We start from the raw sequence: 23,989 nt of genomic DNA, 5'->3' as shown, positions 1-23,989 counted from the left end.
CTCCGACGCAGCCTGGACCTCACCGAGGGAACCGGCAGCGTTGTTTGCTTAAAATTCGCGCGTTTACTTCCTTACGTGAAGTCCCGGCTTGTGATTGGTCGCGTGCCGCCCATGTGGCCGCGACGCGACCAATCACAGCAAGCCGTGACGTAATTTTAGGTCCTTCAGGATTTTAAAATTACGTTCTGGCTTGTGATTGGTCGCGTCGCGGTCACATGGGCGACGCGACCAATCACAAGCCGTGACGTGACGGGAGGCTGGACACGCGCGCATTTTAAAATGCGCGCGTGTCCTGCCTCCCGTGACGTCACGGCTTGTGATTGGTCGCGTCGCCCATGTGACCGCGACGCGACCAATCACAAGCCAGAACGTAATTTTAAAATCCTGAAGGACCTAAAATTACGTCACGGCTTGCTGTGATTGGTCGCGTCGCGGCCACATGGGCGACGCGACCAATCACAAAGCCGGAACGTAATTTTAAAATACTGAATGCCTAGAAGGACCTGAAAATTACGTCACGGCTTGCTGTGATTGGTCGCGTCGCGGCCACATGGGCGGCACGCGACCAATCAGAAGCCGTGACGTCACGGAAGGAAGGAAAAGCGCGCATTTTAAGCAAAGAACGCTGCCGGTTCCCTCGGTGAGGTCCAGGCTGCGTCGGAGAGGTGAGTATAGCAATATTTTTTATTTTAATTCTTTATTTTACACATTAATGTTGTTTCGATACCGATACCCGATACCACAAAAGTATCGGATCTCGGTATCGGAATTCCGATACAGCAAATATCGGCCGATACCCGATACTTGCGGTATCGGAATGCTCAACACTAATCAGCAGCAAACAATTGCATCGCAGCGGACGATGGATGAGTACACCTCCCTAGATCAAAGCACTTAAAGAGTATGTCTAGTGATGCCCTTTTCATTTTCAAAAAGTGGCCAGAAGTGTCTATAATGCCACCTAAAAAAAGACTTTCTTGGAAAAGTCAGGTACAAAATTTTAGGTTGTGGAGTCTTGGCATGGAGACCATAAAGCTCTGCAGAACTCCTCACTTTGAAAGCGCATGTTATTGCAAGATCTCGCTTTTTACATGAACCCAACAATGCCACATCCTTTACTAAGCAGTTACCAAACAGTAACCTGTCTAATAATATTACCATTCGGTAACTACCTAGTGAAGGATGCGTCATGGGTTAGAGCAAAGAGTAAGATTTTGCAATACCAAGCAAGATCTTGCACCTTCACCTGCATGCCTGATACCAGTAAGCCAGAATTTCGAACCCTACTTTTGCCATAATGTGAGGTATTTTAAGGCGCATTAGAGACATTTCTGCTCAATTTTGCCAATAGGTGACGTTTAGAAAAATCACCAGTCTGCTGCTGCTCCCTCTTTTTTTACAGTTGTGCTCAAAAGTTTACATACCCCGGCAGAGTTTTTGCATTCTTGTCCTTTTTAAGAGAATATGAATGATAACACCAAAACTTTTTCTCCACTCATGGATAGTGGTTGGGTGAAGCCATTTATTGTCAAACTACTGTGTTTTCTCTTTTTAAATCATAATGACAACCTAAAACATCCAAATAACCCTGATCAAAAGTTCACATACCCTGGTGATTGTGGTCTGATAACATGCACAGAAGTTGACACAAATGGGTTTGAATGGCTACTAAAGGTAATATCCTCACCTGAGACCTGTTTGCTTGTAAACAGCGTGTGTGCATAAAAGCTGAGTGAGTTTCTGGGATCCAGACAGACCCTTGAATCTTTCATCCAGCCACTGACGTTTCTGGATTGTGAGTCATGGGGAAGGCAAAAGAATTATCAACTAATCTATGGGAAAAGGTAGCTGAACTGTATAAAACAGGAAAGTGATAGAAAAAGATATCCAAGGAATTGATAATGCCAGTCAGCAGCATTCAAACTGTGATTAACAAATGGAAAATCAGGGGCTCCGTAAAAGCAAAACCACGGTCAGGTAGACCAACAAAAATGTCATCTATAACTGACAGGAAAACATTTTCTGGATGCAAAGAAAAACCCAGAAATAACATCAGCTGAAATACTGGACTCTCTGAAAACTAGCAGTGTGGCTGTTTCAAGATGCACAATAAGGAGGCACTTGAAGAAAAATGGGGCCATGGTGGAGTCACCAGAAGAAAGCCATTACTGCACAAATGCCATGAGTGGAGAAAAACTTTTTGGCGTTATCATTCATATTCTCTGAAGAAAAAAAACAAGAAAGCAAAAATTCTGCCGGGGTATGTAAACTTTTGAGCACAACTGTAAATAAAAGAAAGACTTGTGATAGACAAATCTTTCAATGCTTTTATCAGTGAATGACAATGGAATCTGACTAGTTACGCAGCAGCGATCTATGCACCCAAAATGCACTATAAATTTATGGCAGATGTCAGGAAGGGGTTAACATAACAAGTTTTATTTGGTCCATATTGACTTTTATGATTGCCACTTCCAATAATTGGTGCTAGAGTTTAAGTTCTAAGAGGCAATTTGCATATTTTAATGCAGATTTCTAGTTTATTTTTTATTTCTGGTTGTAGATTCTCTTAGTTTCTTTTCTGGAGTGGTGCTACTAATTTAACCCTTAGGGCTCATACTCATCTGCATATAAATTGGATTAATTCAATCGGATAAAAAACTCAATTGCACTCTGACCAATGCTATTCACTGATTTAGTGCTTACCTGTGATTTTTTTTCTCAGCTCGGATCTGACTGAGAAAAAAATTGCAGCAGTGGCTTCGTATATCTGACGAGACTTGCAAATGCAAGTTAATGAGTGTGATAAAAAAAAATCACAAGGCTCACGGACATGATTGTGCCATCCAATTTTTACACACTTATCTCATACGAACATTCAGTCAAGTACAATAAATTCACAGCGTGAACTGTCAGAATAGAATAGATAGAAAGATGTCAGTGACATATATAATTAGTGCAGTGTGTGTACTTACTGTACATGTAAATAGCTAATAATTTTTTTAAAAAAGTGGGACTCCCATTATTTTTAATAACCTGCTGGTATTATTTTTCTGGGAAGGGACCAATATCCATGGATCTTCACAGACTTTTAATAACAGTGCACAGCTGTCTGCGTAGCCTTTTTATAATAATAATAATAATCTTTATTTTTATATAGCGCTAACATATTCCGCAGCGCTTTACAGACATTATCATTGCTGTCCCCAATGGGGCTCACAATCTAAATTCCCTATCAGTATGTCTTTGGATTGTGGGAGGAAACCGGAGTGCCTGGAGGAAACCCTGGTTATTAAAAAGGGGGATGTCACCGATCGTCACTGCAGCTGCATTCTTATGCTACTGTCAGTGTGTTCCAGCCACCATGCTGAGCGGTCATATTTCTGTATTCTCTGCTCATATTTGAAGGGAAAAGGGGAGACACAAAGCGCAAATAGGGTCTTATCTCACAAAAGAATGGAGGAATCACCAAGCGAATCGCTCACCTGGTGAAGCTGAAAGCAGGCATGTGAAGATTTCGGCTGCCGCAGATCCACAAGCCGGTCACCGACCATATGAAGCAGTATACTATAGAAAGTGTGGATTAAATCCGCGCTGCCGCAATAATGATGAGGTTCCAGTTGATAGTAGACTTAAAACGTGTTGAATAAACCACTGTTTTAAGTCTACTATCAACTGGAACCTCATCATTATTGCGGCAGCGAGGATTTAATCCACACTTTCTATAGTATACTGTATTCTCTGCTCAGCTTGGCATCCAGATGTAGCAGAGTTGGGGATCATCGTAGGTCGCGGGATAGATTTATGGCAGACCAATTTGGAGTATTTTTGTTTGTATGGTAATAAATGAGTAAAAGAAGATCATGAAGTGCATTGTACAATTAAATGACTGTTTGTGTGTTTATTACTTTTGACTGTGGAATCAGTAATAGAGTACCTCTCCATTACAAACCCTTGGGCTTGATGTCAGCAGACATTACACAGCTGACATCAACCCCAAAATCATTACCCAATGCACCAGAGCGAGCGGGAATAGCCGAGGTTAAGACCCACAATTGGCGCATCTAATGGATGCGCAGTTTCTGGGGCAACTAAGAGCTGGTGTTATTAGGAGGGGACCAATATATAAGGCCTCTTTTCAGTCTAATTACATCAGCCCCAAACTGTCTGTTTAGCATTTGCTGGTTATTAAAAATAGAGGGCACCCTATTTCATTAATAGCCAGTAAAGGCTACGCAGACAGCTTTGAGCTGTTATTAGTAAGTTGGGAAGTGGTCCCTTCACAGAAGAATAGCAATAGCCCCCATCTGTCTGCTTTCTCTCAGCTGGCCATTAAAAAAAGGAGGGATCTCACGCCATTGTTTAAATTAATTATTTATTTATTTAATATATTTAAAAAGGCTAAACCCCCTTTATTTCCACATGAGAGGCATTAAAGGGTGATAGTTTATTATTTGTAGGGGGCTTCTGACATTAAATATCTATTGAACATCTATCCTATTTATTCTATCTAGCTATCTATATCTGTATATAAATTTTTTTTATTACTTTGCTTTAAATGATATAGATAATTACTGTATGTAAAAGCTGATTTTAAAAATGCATTGCATACGCAGGGCTGCCATCAGGACATTACAGCCCTTACTGGTGACCAGAAGCAAGAAGGGGGGGCCGCAGTGGCTGTTCTAGCTGTATAGTAACTGAATGTGTTATTATAGGGACCTACAGTATGTGTCAGTATGTGTGCACCATTTCTGGGGTGGCTGAAGGTTAATTTCTTACTTTGGGAGGGGGCCGATATCCATGGCCCCTTCTTAGGTTATTAATGTCAGCCCACAGCTGTCTTATATAGCCTTTATTGGTTAGTAGTTATAGGGGGATCCTACATAGTTTATTGGGGGGTGGGTCTCCCCTATAATAACCAGTAAAGGCTACACAAACAGCTGTGAGCTGATATTAATAGCTTGGGAATCTTTATGGCTAATGGTCCCTTCCGAGAATATTAACAACAGCCCCAAGCTTTGGGCCTTCCCTCAGATGGTTATACAAAGAACGAGGGACCCCATGCCATTTTATTTATTGAATTATTTATTTAAATTGTGCATCACAGTGGGTGCTGACTAAAAGTCTCATCAGCGTTGCCTGGTCTCGCTGATCTCAGGCGAGAATGATGAGAGCTGCATTCAGCACCCGGTGACTGGGAACAGCGCTAATTGTGCTGCTTTTCCGAGGCGTGGGTACGTTTCATACTGATGATACACGGATGTTGTCCGTTTGTCATCAGTGTGCATTTCATCAGTGGTACATTTAAAAAAGAAACATGTATGCAGATTTTTAACATGGACCCACAGTATGTGTGAAAAATCTGACATGTGCCACTATCATTAAATACAATGGGTATGCATATGTTCGGTCCTTAAAAAACGGACCACATATGGACATAAAAAACAGATTTGTGAAAGGCCTTTTTTGAGCATGGGAAACTGAACAGATTGCTATATAGTTTGTGAAAAAGAGATTCAATTTAATCTGTAATTTCATAATTTGATACTCTACTCTTTCTGGGATTTTTGATCCACTTGGCGGTCCTATCAGTGGCTGACAGCTTTCTTTGTACAGTAGCTGTCTGTCACTGATAGGACCGCCAAGTGGACAGAAAGTCCCCGAAAGAGCAGAAGTTTCGGTTTATACTGAATCTTTTGTCACAAAACTATATCAATCTACCCTCTCCTCCTGCTCTATAACATGGTACCTACAGATTAGATTGCATTTTCATGGTGACAGGTTCTCTTTAACATATAACAATACAAACACATGCTACCAACATTTGAAGGGATCCATTACAACCAACTGGGACACTAATATTACTGTTGAGGCCTCACAATATGTGCTTTTCATTTTAATTTATTTACATTTTTATTAAAAAAAAATTACCCTACAGTAGATTTACTATTTTACAGTTTGTTATATAGGTTGTTGTTTTTTTTATACTGTGTATGTGTGTGATACTTTATTATACATGTGTGAAAATGTACTTAAGCTGAAACATGCCTAAAGAGTTATCATATTGATTTAGCATTTGATATTATTCAATAAAGTGGTTAATCTATTAACATGTTGAGAGTTGGCATAGAATTTACCTTAGCACAACAAAGTCCAGAATGCATATAGGACTGGCACTTCAAATCAACAATACAAGCCAATTTATAATGACTGTAGTCAGTATAAACTAGAAGAGATCCAGTAATATTAAAGGCTAAATATTTATTAATAATTCATTAAATTATCATAAAAAAATAAATGTAAACAAGAAGAAAAATGTCTCTTATGTCTCTCATAAAGATAGATGCCACTGAAGGTAACAAAAACCAGCAGATACATGATCGTGAAACAGATACATCAAACCAATGGGCAGTAAGTATAAAAATCTATCAAAGTGGTAGAATAGCCTGGCACAAAAACAATTCCACTTTAGCTATAAGTGTATAATCAACTATCAGTGAGAAAGAAAAGATTTATGTAGCCAGCAATTTAACAAAAGAATTATAGAACTACCTGGAGATCAGTGAAGATGAGATAAGTGGTGGCTCTCCACCCCAATGCGCGTTTCACCGCTGGCTTCTTCCGGGGGCTTGTATAGAATTTACCTTGTTTGCTAGATGTTTAGACTTACCTTGGCTTTGTTGAAGCAATGAAGCTGGGTGAAAACATGGTACTGATGACATGTTCCATTATGAGGACAGGCCTCATTTTCTGCTTTTTCGGTAAAATCTTCATCCAACTCATCCTCATCATTATCTTCATCAAGTAACTCGTGAATGTTATCTTCATTTGTGGCCACTTTAATTAATTGATCATCGTTTTCCTGCTCATAATCTCCTGGAAACAATTAAAAACAATACTTAGACCCAGACTTACCCTCCACTATTTATGGGAGCCTCCTTAGTAGCCCCACTATTTTTGCAGGACCCCTTAGTAACACCCACTATTCATGAGTGCCCACTTAGTAACCCCCTCTATTTATGAGTGTCCCCAGTAGTAGCCGCCACCATTAATGTGGGCCCCTTCAGTATCACCCACACATAATAGCCATCAAACAATTTTAAAAGAAAAAATAAACATCATATCCCCACCTTACCCCGGCAAATCCAGCAGCAGAGAGCGGCAGGTCCTGGCAGAGAGAGGTGGTGATGTCATCACGCCAGGCCTCTTGTTCTGTGGATGTCGCATCGTGATGACATCATCGCATCAATATGATCTGGACCTGCCATTTTGTAGGCCACAGGCCTCAAGCAACCTGCAGCCTACAGAATGGAGTAATGGAGTGCGGCAGTGCAGGGGACCTGGAGCAACTACATCTTCTGCCTCCCGGTAGCTATGCTACTCATATCTCAACTTCTATGGTGATGTTTTCATGTCTCTAGGCTATGCAGAATGAGACACTGCTGTGATTGCTCAGTTTCTCTTCCTCTGACACAGAACATTGGGAATGGGCTGACATCTATCTTTGTCTTATACAAACATTCTTTCTTTACTTTTCTCAAAATGTGGTTTTCCCATTGAGTTAAACTCACACCATCTAAAAGGGCAGCCAGTTGCTTTACCTTTGAGCCAGGGTCTGAACTGACAAGAAGAGGGACATTTGCTGTGCTTGTGTATTTAAATAATGTTCTTCTAGCTCTATGTATTGGCACATAGAGATATTGTACATCTCAATACGCCAGTGTTCCTGTCCCACTTACCCTCTTTTTCCCCTCCTCTCTCTACCCCTTCATCTTTCTATCTCTCAAGGCTATATTAATGATAAAAGATATAGGATCCAGTGCTAGGTGACTCTTTTTCTCCTTTGTAGGGCAATTGGCTATTTAAGATTCAAATTCTTATATTGTACGTTCCCCTATTTGCTTTGTTATAAATATGGCCATTGTGATGTCATGTCTGTAGTGCATGTGACTGCTGCAGCCACTCACCGAACTCAGCATTGATACCGTTGAGCTCAGTGATTGGCTGCAGCAGTCACATGCCCTACAGATATAATGCCAACATTGCAGCCTGTAAACAAATAGCGGAACCATGATGGACAGCTTGCACTGGAACAGGTGAAGGTGATTGATGCTGATTTTATTATTTTTAACACTTGCACACTGATGATGTGAAGAAGATTGATAGGTTGAAAACCCCTTAAAAGAGTTAACTATGAAGACATCCCCTATTAAGATGTTCTTCTTTACCCTTAATGACAGCATATTGTGACATTCAAAGACGCAATATGACTTGGCTTGAGGGCCAAGAGGAGCACTGAGGAGTGAGCCTGAGCATGGACTTACTAGAACAACAACTTAGGCTTGAAATATGATGGTGATCTTCATAGAAAGTGATAGTCAGAGGGGAAAGTTGAGCTCTGCGGGTGTGCATCTAACAATGAGTTCATCTCCAGCTAGTTCCTTGCTCTGTTCCTATAACACAGGGATCCCCAACCTGTAGCTCGGAAGCCACATGTGTCTCGCGGTCCCATGAATTGCGGCTCGCGGCTGTCTGTCAGCTTGGTGAATTAGCTCCAGTTCTAGCAAACAGGTATGAAGAGCAAATCTGAAAATGATGAATTTTGTGAGCAGCCCTGCACAGAAGAGCAGATCTGGATGCACATATACTGGTCTTGGGGGTTTTGAGATGATTTAAGTATGGTACGCTGGAGACAAGATGATACCACCTGCCAGAGGAGATGTTTGAAGCTGCATGTGACAGTGTCTTGGGAGTTCTTTATAGGAGAATACTGAATGGGGGTATTGTGGGAACCCCTGGATCTTAGTATACTGCTTTGGCGTGATTTTTGTGGAAAAGCTTTGGTTAACCATTATGTCTGTAATGGGGGCTTTGGTTGCCACTATTGTTAGGGGGGGCGGGAGCTGAATGTGGCTCGCAACCCTCTCTCAAGGCTAGATGTGGCTCCCGACCCTCTCTCAGAGCTGAATGTGGCTCTCAAGGTCAGAAACATTGGGGACCTCTGCTATAACGGAACAAGACCATGGTAGTTCGCACACAGCATTAAAGGGGTTGCCCAACACAATGCTATTACTCCTAAAGAAGTTAATATTTTTTGTTTTACTAAGTGTACTAAGGCTCCAGTCAGTCTTCTGCTAGATGCTTTGTACCATTTGTCCTTGATGGCCAGAAGAGCATAAAAAAGCTCTATTTTCAGGAGTTCTACCTTAATCTTGGAGGACGGCCGATACTTCTGTTATCACTAATTATCATACAACTAGAAATAACAAGATAAGGGAAGGATTTGGGCATTTTGGTAGCAGTACGCAATGTCAGTCTGCTGATGTAAAAGCAAATTTAATTTTATAATTGGAAAAAGAAAGAAAATGTGGGATTTCAAAAAATAATCTACCCTTCTATACATCCTTTAAAAACCCTCATCTTGAATAGTAGGCACAGTTTTAGACCACACACAAAAAAGGATAATGAGCTGGGTATTATAGCCAAACAAATGAGAACTCTTCACTCTAGGCCTCTAACATCCGTGAATCATGTAGACATGATCTTTACTCATAGTCACATATCAAAATTACCCATACAAGTTTTTGGGTCATTAAAATTCACAAGCAGAACACGGATTTGTGTGCTGTCAGTGATTAACATTGCAATGTATAGAAGAAACTGCGTAATTTATTTATTTTTCCTCTAGTGAAAATAAATGATGAAATTCTGATGGTCTGATGAAACACTGATGAAACTTGGACTGTTTTTATGCACGAACATCACAATGAAAAGTTTTCTTTAGTTCGAATTTTCTGCAGCCTTTCTACACAAATTTGCTAATTTAAACAATTTTTTTTATTGCATTTGTAGAGAGTTATTTGTTACATGTGTTATTTATTGTGATTTTTCAGCTGTGATTTCTGTCTTTTTGGTATGTAATGTTTTAAAATAAACTACATTTTTTTGGAAACTTATTGTTTGCTGAGAAATGTAGCATTGATTAAAGTTTACGGATAAATTCTTGTGTGAAATATACAGCCTTTTGCCATGTAAACACGTTAAAAATATGTGTGGCTTATATTTATGGATTGTTCGCATTTCATTCAAGTCTGTAGGGAAAATCTGCAAATGAAATGTATACTCACTGCAAGAACAATTGATGTGCTTCTGAAAATCCGGTACCTGTCATGACTGTTCACCCAAACCGTGATTTTTACTATACTCAGCGGTACTGTAGCATTGCTGTGTATAGTACAATGGATCAGACAATTGCAGATTAAAGTCCCCTAAGGGGACTACCAAATACAGTGAAAAAAAATGTTTTTAAAAAATATAAAAGCTCAAATCTCTCCCATTTTCCTATATTAAAAATAAATGTTAAAAATATAAAATAATAATTAATAAATAATAAGTAATATAAAATTATTCTAACTGATCTGTAAACTCTGTAATGTAAGAAATAATATCAAAATGCCAGAATTGCTGTATTTCGGCCACGGAAGCACTACAAAAGAAATGCAATAAGAAACCATCGAATCATTTTGCCTACCTCAATATTGTATAAAAAAAATATCTATGCATGTTTGGTAGTCTCATGATTGTACTGACCTGGAAAATCATATTGCCAGGTAATTTTTACAATGTAATGAACACTATAAATGGAAAAGAAAGAATTGTGCTTTTTCACAATTGTGCTGCACTTTTAATTTTTGTCCTGCTTTCCAGTACATCATATTATAAAATGAATGATGTAATTTAACATTGCAACTCATCCAGCAAAAAAAAGCCCTTATGTTGACATAAAACTAAAAAAGCTATGGGTCTTTGAAGAAGGAGAGGAAAAAGCAAAAATGCAAAAAGGAAAATAGACATGATGCGCATGGGGCTAAGGTATATGAACACAGATTTTATTTTTTGAGGCAGTCAAAAAAGGCAAGTTTTCTCTTGGAACCCAGGAGCAGTTTTTCATTTATTGAAGGTTTCCTTATGATTTTTTTTTACTGCTTTTTGATTGGACAGTGCCCAGTTTAGAGAATTTTCTATCAGTACACTTTTTTTTCTTCTACCAGGTGTTTTTCTCAACCGGAAGCAGAAAAAAACACTCAAAAGACTGAACATATGACCAACAAAGTTTTTGAATACTGAAATGAATCAAAATAGTCTTTCAAGTATTTTTAGTAATTTTTTAGCACTTTTTCAGTGCAGAGTATACCTTAGTGTACAGTTGTGCCCAAAGTTGGCCTTTTTTTCAGAGAATATGAATGATAACACCAAAACTTTTTCTCCACTCATGGTTAGTGGTTGGGTGAAGCCATTTATTGTCAAACTACTGTGTTTTCTCTTTTTAAATCATTATGACAACCCAAAACATCTAAATGACCCTGATCAAAAGTTCACATATCCTGGTGATTTTGGCCTGATAACATGCACAGAATTTGACACAAATGGGTTTCAATGGCTACTAAAGGTAACATCCTCAACTGTGACCTGTTTGCTTGTAATCAGTGTGTGTGCATAAAATCTGAGTGAGTTTCTGGGATCCAGACAGACTCTTGCATCTTTCATCCAGCTACTGACTTTTCTGGATTGTGGGTCATGGAGAAAGCAAAAGAATTGTCAATGGACCTACTGGAAAAAGTAGTTGAACTGTATAAAACAGGAAAGGGATACAAAAAGATACTATCCAAGAAATTGATGCCAGTCAGTGGCATCAGGGGTTCTGTAAAAACAAAATCACGGTCAGGTAGACCAACAAAAATGTCATCCACAACTGCCAGGAAAATAGTTTGAGATACAATGAAAAACGCACAAATAATATCAGCTGAAATACAGGACTCTCTGAAAACTAGTGGTGTGGCAGTTTCAATATGCATAATAAGGAGATACTTGAAGAAAAATGGGCTGAATGGTCGAGTCTCCAGAAGAAAGCCATTACTGTGCAAATGTCACAAAGTATCTCGCCTACAATACACAAAAACGCAGAGACAAGCCTCAAAGCTTTCGGAACAAGGTAATTTGGAGTGATGAGACCAAAATTGAACTTTTTAGCCACAACCATAAACGTTACAAGGCCTATGATGAAAGGAACACCATTCCTACTGTAAAGCACAGAGGTGATGTTTTGAGGATGTGTGAGCTACAAAGGCACAGCAAACTTGGTCAAAGTTGAATGAAAGATGAATGCAGCACATTATCAGCAAATACTGGAGGCAAATTTGCACTCATCGGAAGCTGCACATGAGATGTACTTGGACGTTCCAACATGACAATGATCCAAAATGCAAGGCCAAGACGACCTGTCATTGGCTACAGCAGAACAAAGTGAAGGTTCTGGAGTGGCCATCTCAGTCTCCTGACCTCAATATCATTAAGCCACTCTGGGGAGCTTTACCATCTGAGAAAATAAAGAACCTCATTCACAACTGCCACAAAAGACTTCAAGTTGGTATTGATGTTAGAGGGGGCAATACACGGTATTAAGAAATGAGGTATGTAAACTTTTGATCAGGGTCATTTGAATACTTTGGGTTGTCATTATGATTTAAAAAGAGAAAACAGTAGTTTGACAATAAATGGTTTCACCCAACCACTAACCATGAGTGGAGAAAAAAAATTGGTGTTATCATTCATATTCTCTGAAAAAAGGCCAAGAAAGCAAAAATTCTGCCAGGGTATGTAAACTTTTGAGCACAACTGTATGTGCACAAAACATATTTTCCAGGAATGAGAACTCAACTTTTTCTAAAGGAAGACACTTCAGGAAACGCCAACTTCTTTATGAAGAGTTTTATTTTTCTCTCTAATTTCCTGAGTGCTTTTTTGACTTTTTGACTAATCTTCTGGGCATCTTTTGATCCTTCCCATTGACTTCTATAATAAAGTATAGAGAGTCTTTAGATATCTTAAAAATGGTCAGCTCAAAAGCAATAAGTAAATTCTCAAAAACTGAACTTATGTACAGTATTTCTATGTAAAATGACTTCCTGTTCTTATGCATTGTGATAGTCTTTTAACTATTGGAAGTTTCCAAACACACCAAGCAGTTAAAAGATGATCAAAATGCATAATTCAGAAAAACATTTAGAATTGAGAATTGCTTCTCAGTTAGCCATTAAACGGTATCAGCCACTGAGGATTCTCAATTCTAAATATTTTTCTATCTACTGGCTAACACGGTACAAAGATATATATCTTTCCTGTAAGAACAGAAAGTCATTTTACATAGAAATGCATGAGTTCAGTATTTGAGCATTTACTTATTGCTTTGTCAGGATGTTTTTGCAGTGGAATCATATTGTCATATTGAAAAAGACATTCTGTGCAAATATCCTTAATATGAATAATGATCATCAGTAATCCCCCCAATTTTTTTTCTAAAATGTCAAATAAAACCATCTAAATTGTCCTTAACCCCTTAACCCCCGAGGGTGGTTTGTATGTTAGTGACCTGGCCTATTTTTACTATTCTGACCACTGTCACTTTATGAGGTAATAACTCTAGAACACTTCAACGGATCTTGGCGATTCTAAGAATATTTTTTCATGACATATTGTACTTCACGTTAGTCATAAAATTTCTTCAATATAATTTGCATTTATTTGTGTAAAAAATGAAAATTTGGTGAAAATTTGAAAAATTTTGCAATTTTCAAACTTTTAATTTTTATGCCCTTAAAATAGAGAAATATGTCATAAAAAATAGTTAATAAATAACATTTCCCATGTCTACTTTACATCAGCAAAATTTAGGAAACAATTTTTTTTTGTTAGGAAGTTATAAGGGTTAAAAGTCGACTGGTGATTTCTCATTTTTACAACAAAATTTACAAAACCATTTTTTTAGGGATCATATCACATTTGAATTCACTTTGAGGTGTCTATATGGCAGAAAATACCCAAAAGAGACACCATTCTAAAAATTACACCCCTCAAGCTGTTCAAAACCACATTCAAGAAGTTTATTAACCTTTCAGGTGCTTCACAGAAATTAATGGAATGTGAAAGGAAAAAATTAACATTTTTTTTTCACAAAAATGTAAATTTAAACTATTTTTTTTTTTAAATTTCACAAGGGTAACAAGAAAAAATTAACCTCAAAGTTCATAATGCAATTTCTCCTGAACATGTCAATACTCAATATGTGGAGAAAAACACTGTTTAGGAGGACGGCAGAGCTCAGAAGGGAAGGAGCGCCGTTTGACTTTTTCAAGGCAAAATTGAGATCAGATGCCACGTTGAATTTGGAGAGCCCCTGATGTGCCTAAACAGTGGAAAAAACCCACAAATGACCCAGTTTTGGAAACTAGACCCCCTAAGTAACTTATTTAGATGTGTGTTGAGCACTTTGAACCCCCAAGTGTTTCACTAAAGTTTATAACGCCAGGCCATGAAAATAAAAAATCATATTTTTTCCACAAAAATGATCTTTTAGTCCCATTTTTTTTTATTTTCCCAAGGGTAAAAAGAGAAATTGTACCTTAAAAGTTGTTGTGTAATTTGTACTAAGTATGCTGGTACCCTATATAGGGGGGTCAACCACTGTTTGGGTGCATGGCAAAGCTCAGAAGGGAAGGAGCGCAGTTTGACTTTTTCAAACCAAAATTGGCTGGAATTGAGGTCGGAAGCCATGTCACATTTGGAGAGCCCATGAGGTACATAAACAGTGGAAACTCCCCACAAGTGACCTCATTTTGGAAACTAGAGCCCCCACGGAATTTATCTAGATGTGTGGTGAGCACTTTGAATCCCCAAGTGTTTCAGTAAAGTTTATAACGGCCAGCCGTGAAAATAAATATATCACATTTTTTTCCCCAAAAAATGATCTTTTAGTCCCCAATTTTTAAATTTACCAAGGGTAACAGGAGAAATTGGACCCCAAAAGTTGCTGTCCAATTTGTTCTGAGTATGCTGGTACCCCAAATGTTCAAGAAAACGACTGTTTCGGCACACGTTGGGGCTCTGAAAGGAGGTAGTGACGTTTTGGAATGCTGACTTTGATGGAATGGTCTGTTGGTGTCATGTCGCATTTGCAGAGCCCCTGATGTGCCTAAACAGTGGAAATGCCCCACAAGTGACCCCATTTTTGAAACTAGACCACCCCAAGGAACTTATCTAGATGTGTGGTGAGCACTTTGAACCCCCAAATGTTTCACTAAACTTTATAACATCTGGCCGTGAAAATAAAAAATCATATTTTTTCCCCACAAAAATGATCTTTTAGTCCCCAATTTTTAATTTTCACAAGAGTAACAGGAGAAATTGGACTCCAAAAGTTGTTGTCCAATTTGTCCTGAGTATGCTGATACCCCATATATGGGAGAAAACTACGTAGTAATGCTTTGTAATGCAGACTTTGGTGGAATGGCCTGTGGGCTTCACGTTGTGTTTGCAGAGCCCCTAATGTGTCTAAAGAGCAGAAACTACCCACAAATGACCCCATTTTGGACAGTAGACCCCCAAGTAACTTATCTAGATGTGCCTAAACAGTGGCAATGCCCAACAAGTGCCCTCTTTTTGGAACTAATCTACTGCTTCCTGTTATGTAAATGTTATAATGTAGTGGCAAACATGAGTTGAGTAGTGTTTGTCAGGTTGTCATACGTCAGTTGTGTAGTGTTCGTCAGGTTGTCATACGTCGGTTGTCTAAGTCAGAAATGAATTTAGTAGTGCATGGAGTTGTGGTATAGTCTGAAGCATTCTTTCATACACAAACCAGGTTTATTGAGGCAAGTGTCGCATTTATAAATGATGTCCTTGGGTATTCTCCTTTTGTAAGACACTCGGCACCTCTTTTGCAACTTACCTTTTCTTCCACTTTGAGGGACCTACCCCGAGAAATGTTGACCTGGTACGATACGAGCACCTTCAGTTCCGGAAGTACTGAGGCCCTCTCCTTCCTGAGTGCTAAATATCAGGGCCTTGATCACTACCTCCTGGAACTGAAGGTACGATGTATCGGTGTGGCTTGCACATCATGACAGCAGGAAAGCATTGAGCATTGTCAGCTGTACGATGTGCACGCCCAGCTTTGTACCACACCTTGGCCTTTCTCAAAGGACTGTATGGCTGGAGCAGTTGATCAGACAGATCAATGCCCTCCATGTTTTTGTTGTACCCCAGTACACAGTCCGGTTTGCTGACCTGTGCAGAGGTACCTCGTACAGTGCTGAGGGTGCTGCCATCACCGTGTATGGTGGTCAAGAAAAAGACATCCCTCTTGTTCTTGTACTTGAGCAACAGCAGGTGGTCGCTTCATTGGGCTCTGCTGTCACCCCTTCTGAGCATCTGCACAATTTGCATTTTCAGGAAGGCTCTCTGATTTTTGCGGACAGTACCACAGGGTTTTGAAGAGTGGGATGCTGGTATAAAAGTTATCCGTGTAGAGGTGATAACCTTTATCCAGCAGTGGTTGCACCAAATCCCACACAATTTTCCCACTCATTCCCAGGACAAGGGGGTATTCTGAGAGTTTAATCCGTGTGTCCTTTCCTTCTAAACTCTAAACCTGTGGGTGTACCCTGAGGTACTGTCACACAGCTTAGGCTGGTTTCACACTAGCGTTCGGCAGGGCTGCGGATGGCAGCCTTCTTTCTCCGTCAAGCTCCGCCCACTGCTGCACCTCGTCCTTCAGCTCCGTCTCTGTCTGCATGCGTACTGCGTGCCCTATCTTTAACATTGTGAAACTAGCCTTATAGATTTTAAATCCGTACCTGGCCCTCTTACTGGGCAGGTACTGATAGAATTTGAGCCTCCCCTTAAAATGGATAAAGGACTCATCCATGCAGATGTCCCTTTGGGGCACGTACACTTCAGCAAACATTTTGTTGAAGTGTTTGATGACCGGTCGAACTTTGAACAAATGGTCAAAGTTGGGGTCATCTCGTGGGGGTACTGTGCATTTTTGGTATGATGCAGGAATTTTTGGATGGCCTCAAAATGTGTCTGGGCCATGACCATTTGGAACACTGGAGTGTTGTATAAAACATCAACACTCCAATATTGCCGAAGTTCTGGCTTCTTCAGGATCCCCATGTGAAGGACCAGGAACCAAAACTGCATAATTTCAACTACGTCTACAGGAGACTAGTTACAAAATGATGAATCGGGGTTTTGTGCCAAAAATTAATGAGCATACAAATTAGTTTGGCTCACCATGAGGTTAACAAAACCCTCAGAGAAAAAGACATTGAAAAAGTCTAGTTCTGTGAGGCCGGTGTTGTCAAACTTGATTCCTGATTCTGCCGCAAAATCTGGAATCAGTGGCTCATAATTTTTGGGGGGCGAGATCCATACGGGGTCCGTAATGGGGTACGCTGGTTCATCTTCTGGAGTAGGGGGTACTGCTTCATCTTCTGGCCTGGGAAGTCTGTGTGGTGGTTCAGCAGGACCTGAGGAGGAAGATGAGGAAGAGGACAAGGAGGACGAATCTGAAAAGTAAAGAAATGTGGGATCCTCTCCCAAAGCAATGGCCTCCTCCACTGAATAGCATTGTTGGGACAAATGTGACGAGCGGGATGACATTTTTTTTATGAATATAGTGACCTTGTCAGTACTTTATTTAACTGTTTGTGTGTGTGTGTGTGTGTGTGTGTGTGTGTGTGTGTGTGTGTGTGTGTGTGTGAGCTAGTGCTTGGTATAAACTTATTTGTCTGAAAAGAAAAAGCTAAAAGAAAAAAAGCAACCAGGGAGAAAAAAAAGTTAAAAAAGTGTAAAACAGCAGGTACAAACTCTGATGAGTGAACTGCATCACTAATCAAAGCTCGGTGGATGTTGGATGTTCGCACGGGGGTGGCGAAGATGAAATGTGTCTAAAACAGCAGACACGAGCTCTGATAAGTGAACTGCATTACTAAACAAAGCTCGTGGCTGCTGAATGTGCGCATGGGGGTGGCTCAAAAAGGGGTAAAAAAGAAAAGTGGAAAACAGCAGGCACGAGTTCTGATGAGTGAACTTCGTGACTAATCAAAGCTCAGCAGCTGCTGGATGTGCGCACGGGGGTGGAGCAAAAGGAGGGTAAAAGAAGTAGAAAAGAGCAGGAACGAGATCTAATGAGTGAAATGTGTCACTATTCAAAGCTTGGTGGCAGCTGGATGAGCAAAACAGGGGTGGCGCAAAGGGGGTTGGAGGGGGTAAATAGAGGAGGAAGGGGAGGGGGGAAGAGGGGGATTGGGGTGGATGAAGAGAGATCGGGCAGGGATCAAAACACTTACAGTTGTTGTCTTGTCTTCTTTCTTCTCTGTTCTTTCTTTCTTCAGCAGGGATTGTGGTGTCACAGCCACAGACAGAAAGCAGGACGTCGGGATGTGCTGCACTGTGTGCCTGTGTGCCTGCATGTGTGTATGTGGTGCGGTGCTTTGTGTGTGCATGTGTGTTGTGCGGTGCTGGGGATTTACATGCAGGCAGTGTTAGCTGCAGCCTGCGGCCAATGCTTCCCGCTATAAAAGAGAAATGGTATTCACGCCTCTCCACACCCATAGGGCAGTGCCCAACATAGAATATAATGTAGCACCGTCATAGGGTATAATGCAGCCCCCCTCATATAGTATAATGCAACCCACCACAGAATATAATGCAACCCCCATAGAGTAAACTGTAGCCCCCTCATAGGGCATAATGCTGCCCCTCATATAGTATGATGTAGCCCCCAGAATATAATGTATTCCCCTGAGAGAATAATGCAGCCCCACCACAGACTATAATGCAGCCCCCTTAGAGTATACTGTAACCTCCTCATATAGTATGTTGCAGCCCCCCAGAATATAATGTAGTCCCCTGAGAATAATGCAGTCCCCTCACAGAATATAATGTAGCCCCTCATAAAGTATAATGCAGCCCCTCTCCACCCCCATGATTGTCCTTATCACCACTTCCATCATTGCCTTCTCCCCCACCATCCCTATCATTCTCCCCCACCACCCCATCACTGCCCATTCCACCACCTCCATCATTGCCTCCTCCCCCACCACCATCATTGTCCATTTCATCACCTCCATCATCACCTCTATTATTGCCTCCCCCACCACCATCATTGCCCATTTCATCACCTCCATCATTGCTTCCCCCACCACCATCATTGCCCATCACCTCCATCAGTGCCTCTCCCCACCGCAATCATTGCCCATCACCTCCACCATTGCCTCCCCACCATCATTGTCTAATCACCTCCATCATTGCCTCCACCACCATCATTGCCCATCACCTCCATCATTGCCTCCCCCACCATCATTGCCCATCACCTGCATCATTGCCTCCCCCACTATCATTGCCTATCACCTCCATCATTGCCTCCCCCACATCATTGCCTATCACCGCCATCATTGCCTCCCCCACCATCATTGCCTCCCCCCACCACCATCATTGCCCATCATCTCCATCTTCTTCTCCCCCCACGCCATCATTGCCCATCACCTGCATCATTGCCTCCCCCCACCAATATCATTGTCCTTCCCCACCACCCCTCTCACACACAGAGCACCACATCACTCTCTCTCACACACACACAAAGCACGGCACCACATACACACACGCAGGCACACAGACACACAGCACAGCTCACATCCTCACAGCTGCAGCACATCCCGGCAGCCTCTTCCTCATCAGCAGCTTTCTGTCTGAGACAGCGCACTGGATGATGACGTCATCCAGCTGAGCTGTCTCAGACAGAAAGCAGGACGCCGGGTTGTGCTGCACTGTGTGTCTCTGTCCCTGCATGTGTGTATGTGGTGCGGTGCTTTGCGTGTGCGTGTGTGTGATGCAGTGGTGGGGCTTTATATGCGGGCAGTGTTAGCTGTGGGCTAACGCTGCCCGCTATTAAAGAGAAATGGTATTCATGCCTCTCCACGCCCAAAGGGGCATGGGGAAGCATGAGTATTCATTTTGCTTTAGCAGCGGGGACAGGATCTGCTGCAACTAGGCTGGCACAGGGCGGGCCCACGTGACTCAGGGGCCCCAGAGCCACTGGCTGGGGGCCCCTGGAGCAGTGATGGCCCTTGAAGCAGTGGGGGCCCTAGGCAGATGCTGGCCAGTATGCCAGCAGGTGTCAGTGCCTAGGCACACCGGAGAATCCTCCAGTTCTCCGGTGGGCCAGTCCGAGCCTGGATGGCGCCGTAATTTTAATGCGATCACATCGACTTCAGTCGCAGTGTCGCATTAAAAAAATGACGTAATATTCTGTCCATGGTCAAATAAGCCCAGGTCACATGGATGAATATTACGTCCGATGTCAGAAAGGGGTTAAAGAGGACGAGGGCAAATGTGGCCAGATTTTTCTCTTAATTTTATTCCCAGTGCTCCATGAGTATTTTGCCATTCGGTTCAAGAGATATAGGACTTTTTATCTAGCTCTGCTTTTTATGGTTTTTACCAAGCTGCCTGGCTCACATGGAAATAATGCAGATTATTTATTATAATATAATTTGTTAATACACATTCAGCATTTGGTCAGTATTTTACTTCAGTATGTGTAAGCCAAAACCAGGAGTGGGTGAAAGATGCAGAAGTGGTGATGTGTTTCTATTATACGATTCATCTGACGGTTCCACTACTGGTTTTGGCTTACAGATCCTGAAGTAAACCACTGACTAGTGATGAGCGAATTTGATCGGAAAACAATCGTCAAACATAAATTTGGCATGAATACGGCACATTCGGATTTGTGACCGGAAACATGAGAAAATTTTTTATAAAAATCGGAAAAATTTGGTAACATTCGGTAAAAAGTTCAATAAAATATTTGCGTTGCCACACAAGTATTTCTCAGCACTTTAGCAACGACAATGGTGGTATATCATGAGCGTTTGGCACGTGTTTGAAGAGGGGAGGGGGTTTGCAGAGCTCAGAAGCGTGGTGTTCTTGTAAACAGTAGTGTTGAGCATTCCGATACTGCAAATATCGGGTATCGGCCGATATTCGCTGTATCAGAATTCCAATACTGAGTTCCGATATTTTTGTGAAAGCAGAAATCGGAATCGGAAGTTCATATAACTTCCCAGTCATCTTCGGCGTGTGCGGTGCATATGGTTCCCAGGGTCTGGAGGAGGGGAAACTCTCCTTCAGGCCCTGGGATCCATATTCATGTAAAAATTAAATAATAAAAATAAAAAATATGGATATACTCACCCCTCCAACGGACCCTGGACCTCAGCGGTGCAACCGGCAGCCTCCGTTCCTAAGAATGCAGTGAGTGTAGGACCTGCGATGACGTCATGGTCTTGTGACTGGTCGCGTGACCGCTCATGTGACCGCGACGTCATCGCAGGTCCTTCACTCACTGCATTCTTAGGAACGGAGGCAGACGCTTGCACCGCTGAGGTCCAGGGTCCGTTGGAGGGGTGCGTATATCCATATTTTTTTTTTATTCTTTATTTTTTACATGAATATGGATCCCAGGGCCTGAAGGAGAGTTTCCTCTCCTTCAGCCCCTGGGAACCATCCAGGATAGCTTCCGATATTTGTGTCCCATTGACTTGTATTGGTATCGGGTATCAGTACCGGCGATATCCGATATTTTTTGGACATCGGCCGATCCAATCCGATACTGATACTTTTGAATATCGGAAGGTATCCCTCAACACTAGTAAACAGTAATTTTTTTTTCATTTTCCAAACTTTATGTGTGCACATTGCGGCTAGCCAAAAATGTTTTTCTGTTGCTAAACGTCATACAGTAGGGGACCTGACTTTCAAATAGTTTGTAGCATCTAGTGTGTTATAGAGGCCTGATCCAGAGGCCACCAAAAATTCATCTGTCCCTAGTGTCATACAGTAGGGGTCTGACTTTCAAATAGTTTGTAGTATATTGTGTGTTACAGAGGCCTGATCCAGAGGCCACAAAAAATTGTATAATTTATACAATGTGATTTTCAGGATTTTATTTTTGATATTCTATCTCTCAATGTTAAAAGTAACCTACGCAAAAAATTCTAGACTTTTCATGTCTTTGTCAGTGGGCATATTAAGGAAAAAAGAGCGCACTCAGCTTTTGGGTCGGTGCTGGCTGTACTTGGGAAAACCCAAAAATAGTCCAATACAAGAAAAACAGCCACACTCTCTTAGGCTGGTTTCACACATCAGTGGCTCCGGTACGTGAGGTGACAGTTTCCTCACGTACCGGAGACACTGACACACGTAGACCCATAAAAATCAATGCATCTGTTCAGATGTCATTGATTTTTTGCGGACCGTGTCTCCGTGTGCCAAACACGGAGACATGTCAGTGTTCGTGGGAGCGCACGTATTACACGGACCCAATAGAGTCAATGGGTCCGTGTAAAACACTGACCTCACACGGACATTCTCCGTCTGGGGTCCGTGTGCGTGCAGGAGACAGCGCTACAGTAAGCGCTGTCCCCCCACATGGTGCTGAAGCCACGATTCATATGTTCCCTGCAGCAGCGTTTGCTGCAGAGAAAATATGAAGAATAGTGTTTAAAATAAAGATCTATGTGTCCGCCGCCCCCCCACCCCCTGTGCGCCCCCCCCGCTGTTCAGAAAATACTCACCCGCTCCCACGTTGGCTGTTGCTCCTTCCTGGTCTGGCCGCGGCTTCCACTGTATGCGGTCACGTGGGGCCGATCATTTACAATCATGAATAGTCGGCTCCGCCCCTATGGGAGGTGGAGCCACATATTCATGACTGTAAATGATCGGCCCCACGTGACCGCATACACTAGAAGCCGCGGCCAGACCAGGAAGCAGCGAGGGAGGCGGGTAAGTATTTTCTGAACAGCGGGGGGGGCGCACAGGGGGTGGGGGGGCGGCGGACACATAGATCTTTATTTTAAACACTATTCTTCATATTTTCTCTGCAGCAAACGCTGCTGCAGGGAACATATGAATCCGCGATGCAGGGTACCACCCGCGTGGGTACCACACGCTCCGTGTGGTACCCACTCGCCATACGGGCGGCACAGGTGTGCCGCACGTATGGCCTACGTGAGTTCCCAGGCACACGGACACGGATAACTCCGGTACCGATTTATTCCGGTACCGGAATTATCTGGACGTGTGGGACAGCCCTTAGGATATATCTTGCAAAAAAGTGATGTGTTTATTCACGTGTTGAAACAAGTACTACTCCGTTTATGTTTCCTTCTGTGTGTGTAGATATATATATATATATATATATATATACTTGTTTCAACACGTGAATAAACACATCACTTTTTTGCAAGATATTTCCTAAGAGAGTGCTGCTGTTTTTCTTGTATTTGTCAGTGGGTAAACTTACAAAATTAGAAAGAGATCTAATTATTTCCTTCACTGTAAGATTGTATTCTTTTAAATGATTCTGTACTTTCTTATCATATGTGCAGGAGTTGAAGTCCACTTGGTAAAAAAAATCATATTTATGTTAAATGATAGGTTATTTTTAAGTCAAATTAATTCAGTACATCAGCAGTAAATATAACTAGTATAATACTGGCTAAGACAATTGACCCGAACGTCTATCAGCATGAATGGTAAGTGTTATTAACTCACCAGACTCACCAGATTCTTGAGCACAGGCGGTCCCCACCAAGAGCAGCAGTAGAAGCTTCCACATGGTTTCTAGATGTCTTCTCACTAGACTAATTATCTTCTACAAGTTTGTTCTTCTGTTTCAGGCCTTCCCTTTTATAAGTGGAATTTAGGAACTTGAAAGCCAATATACATTACTCCATGAAGCTGATAAGAAATTATGCAAAAATTTGATAAAATCAGAGATAAATGATTGCTTAAGTTTAACTGTCTAAACAGCCATGTAAACTCACTTTTTATTATTTGGTTAATTTGGATACTTTTAAGTAAAATTTGTGAATTCACTCTGTTATTTAAAAATAATACTAAGGGTGCAATCAGACGGCCATATTACTCACACGAGGATCGCATCGCAATGCTCGGACTTGCAGATGGCTCTTCTGACCTGAGCGTGACAGCATGTATTTCTATGTAGCTGTTACGCTCAGCAGGCAAGGCGACTGCTAGTCCTAGCATTGCGATTCCATCCTCGCACCAATAATACGGC

General features: G+C 41.5%; 1 protein-coding gene across 2 annotated transcripts in view; it reads right to left on the bottom strand.

Annotated features, from left to right (window-relative positions):
• LOC143768949 (bone marrow proteoglycan-like) overlaps positions 1-23,606 on the bottom strand; it is a 52,090-nt gene extending 28,484 nt beyond the window's left edge. The window contains exons 1-2 of one of the 2 annotated variants that reach the window (XM_077257555.1): positions 23,473-23,606; positions 6,674-6,879 (exon numbers count right to left, since the gene is read on the bottom strand). In XM_077257555.1, coding sequence (XP_077113670.1) covers positions 6,674-6,879; positions 23,473-23,527 — 261 coding nt within the window. In that variant the 5' untranslated portion in view covers positions 23,528-23,606. Of the gene's footprint in view, positions 1-6,673; positions 6,880-23,463 lie in introns of both variants that reach the window. The other variant, XM_077257554.1, reaches the window with a different exon arrangement.
• Between the last annotated feature and the right edge of the window lie 383 nt (positions 23,607-23,989).

Source organism: Ranitomeya variabilis, chromosome 4 (genome assembly GCF_051348905.1).
Source record: "Ranitomeya variabilis isolate aRanVar5 chromosome 4, aRanVar5.hap1, whole genome shotgun sequence".
Lineage (NCBI taxonomy): Eukaryota > Metazoa > Chordata > Amphibia > Anura > Dendrobatidae > Ranitomeya > Ranitomeya variabilis.
Note: the sequence above shows the minus strand (reverse complement) of the source record. Positions and strands in the feature narration are given on the sequence as shown.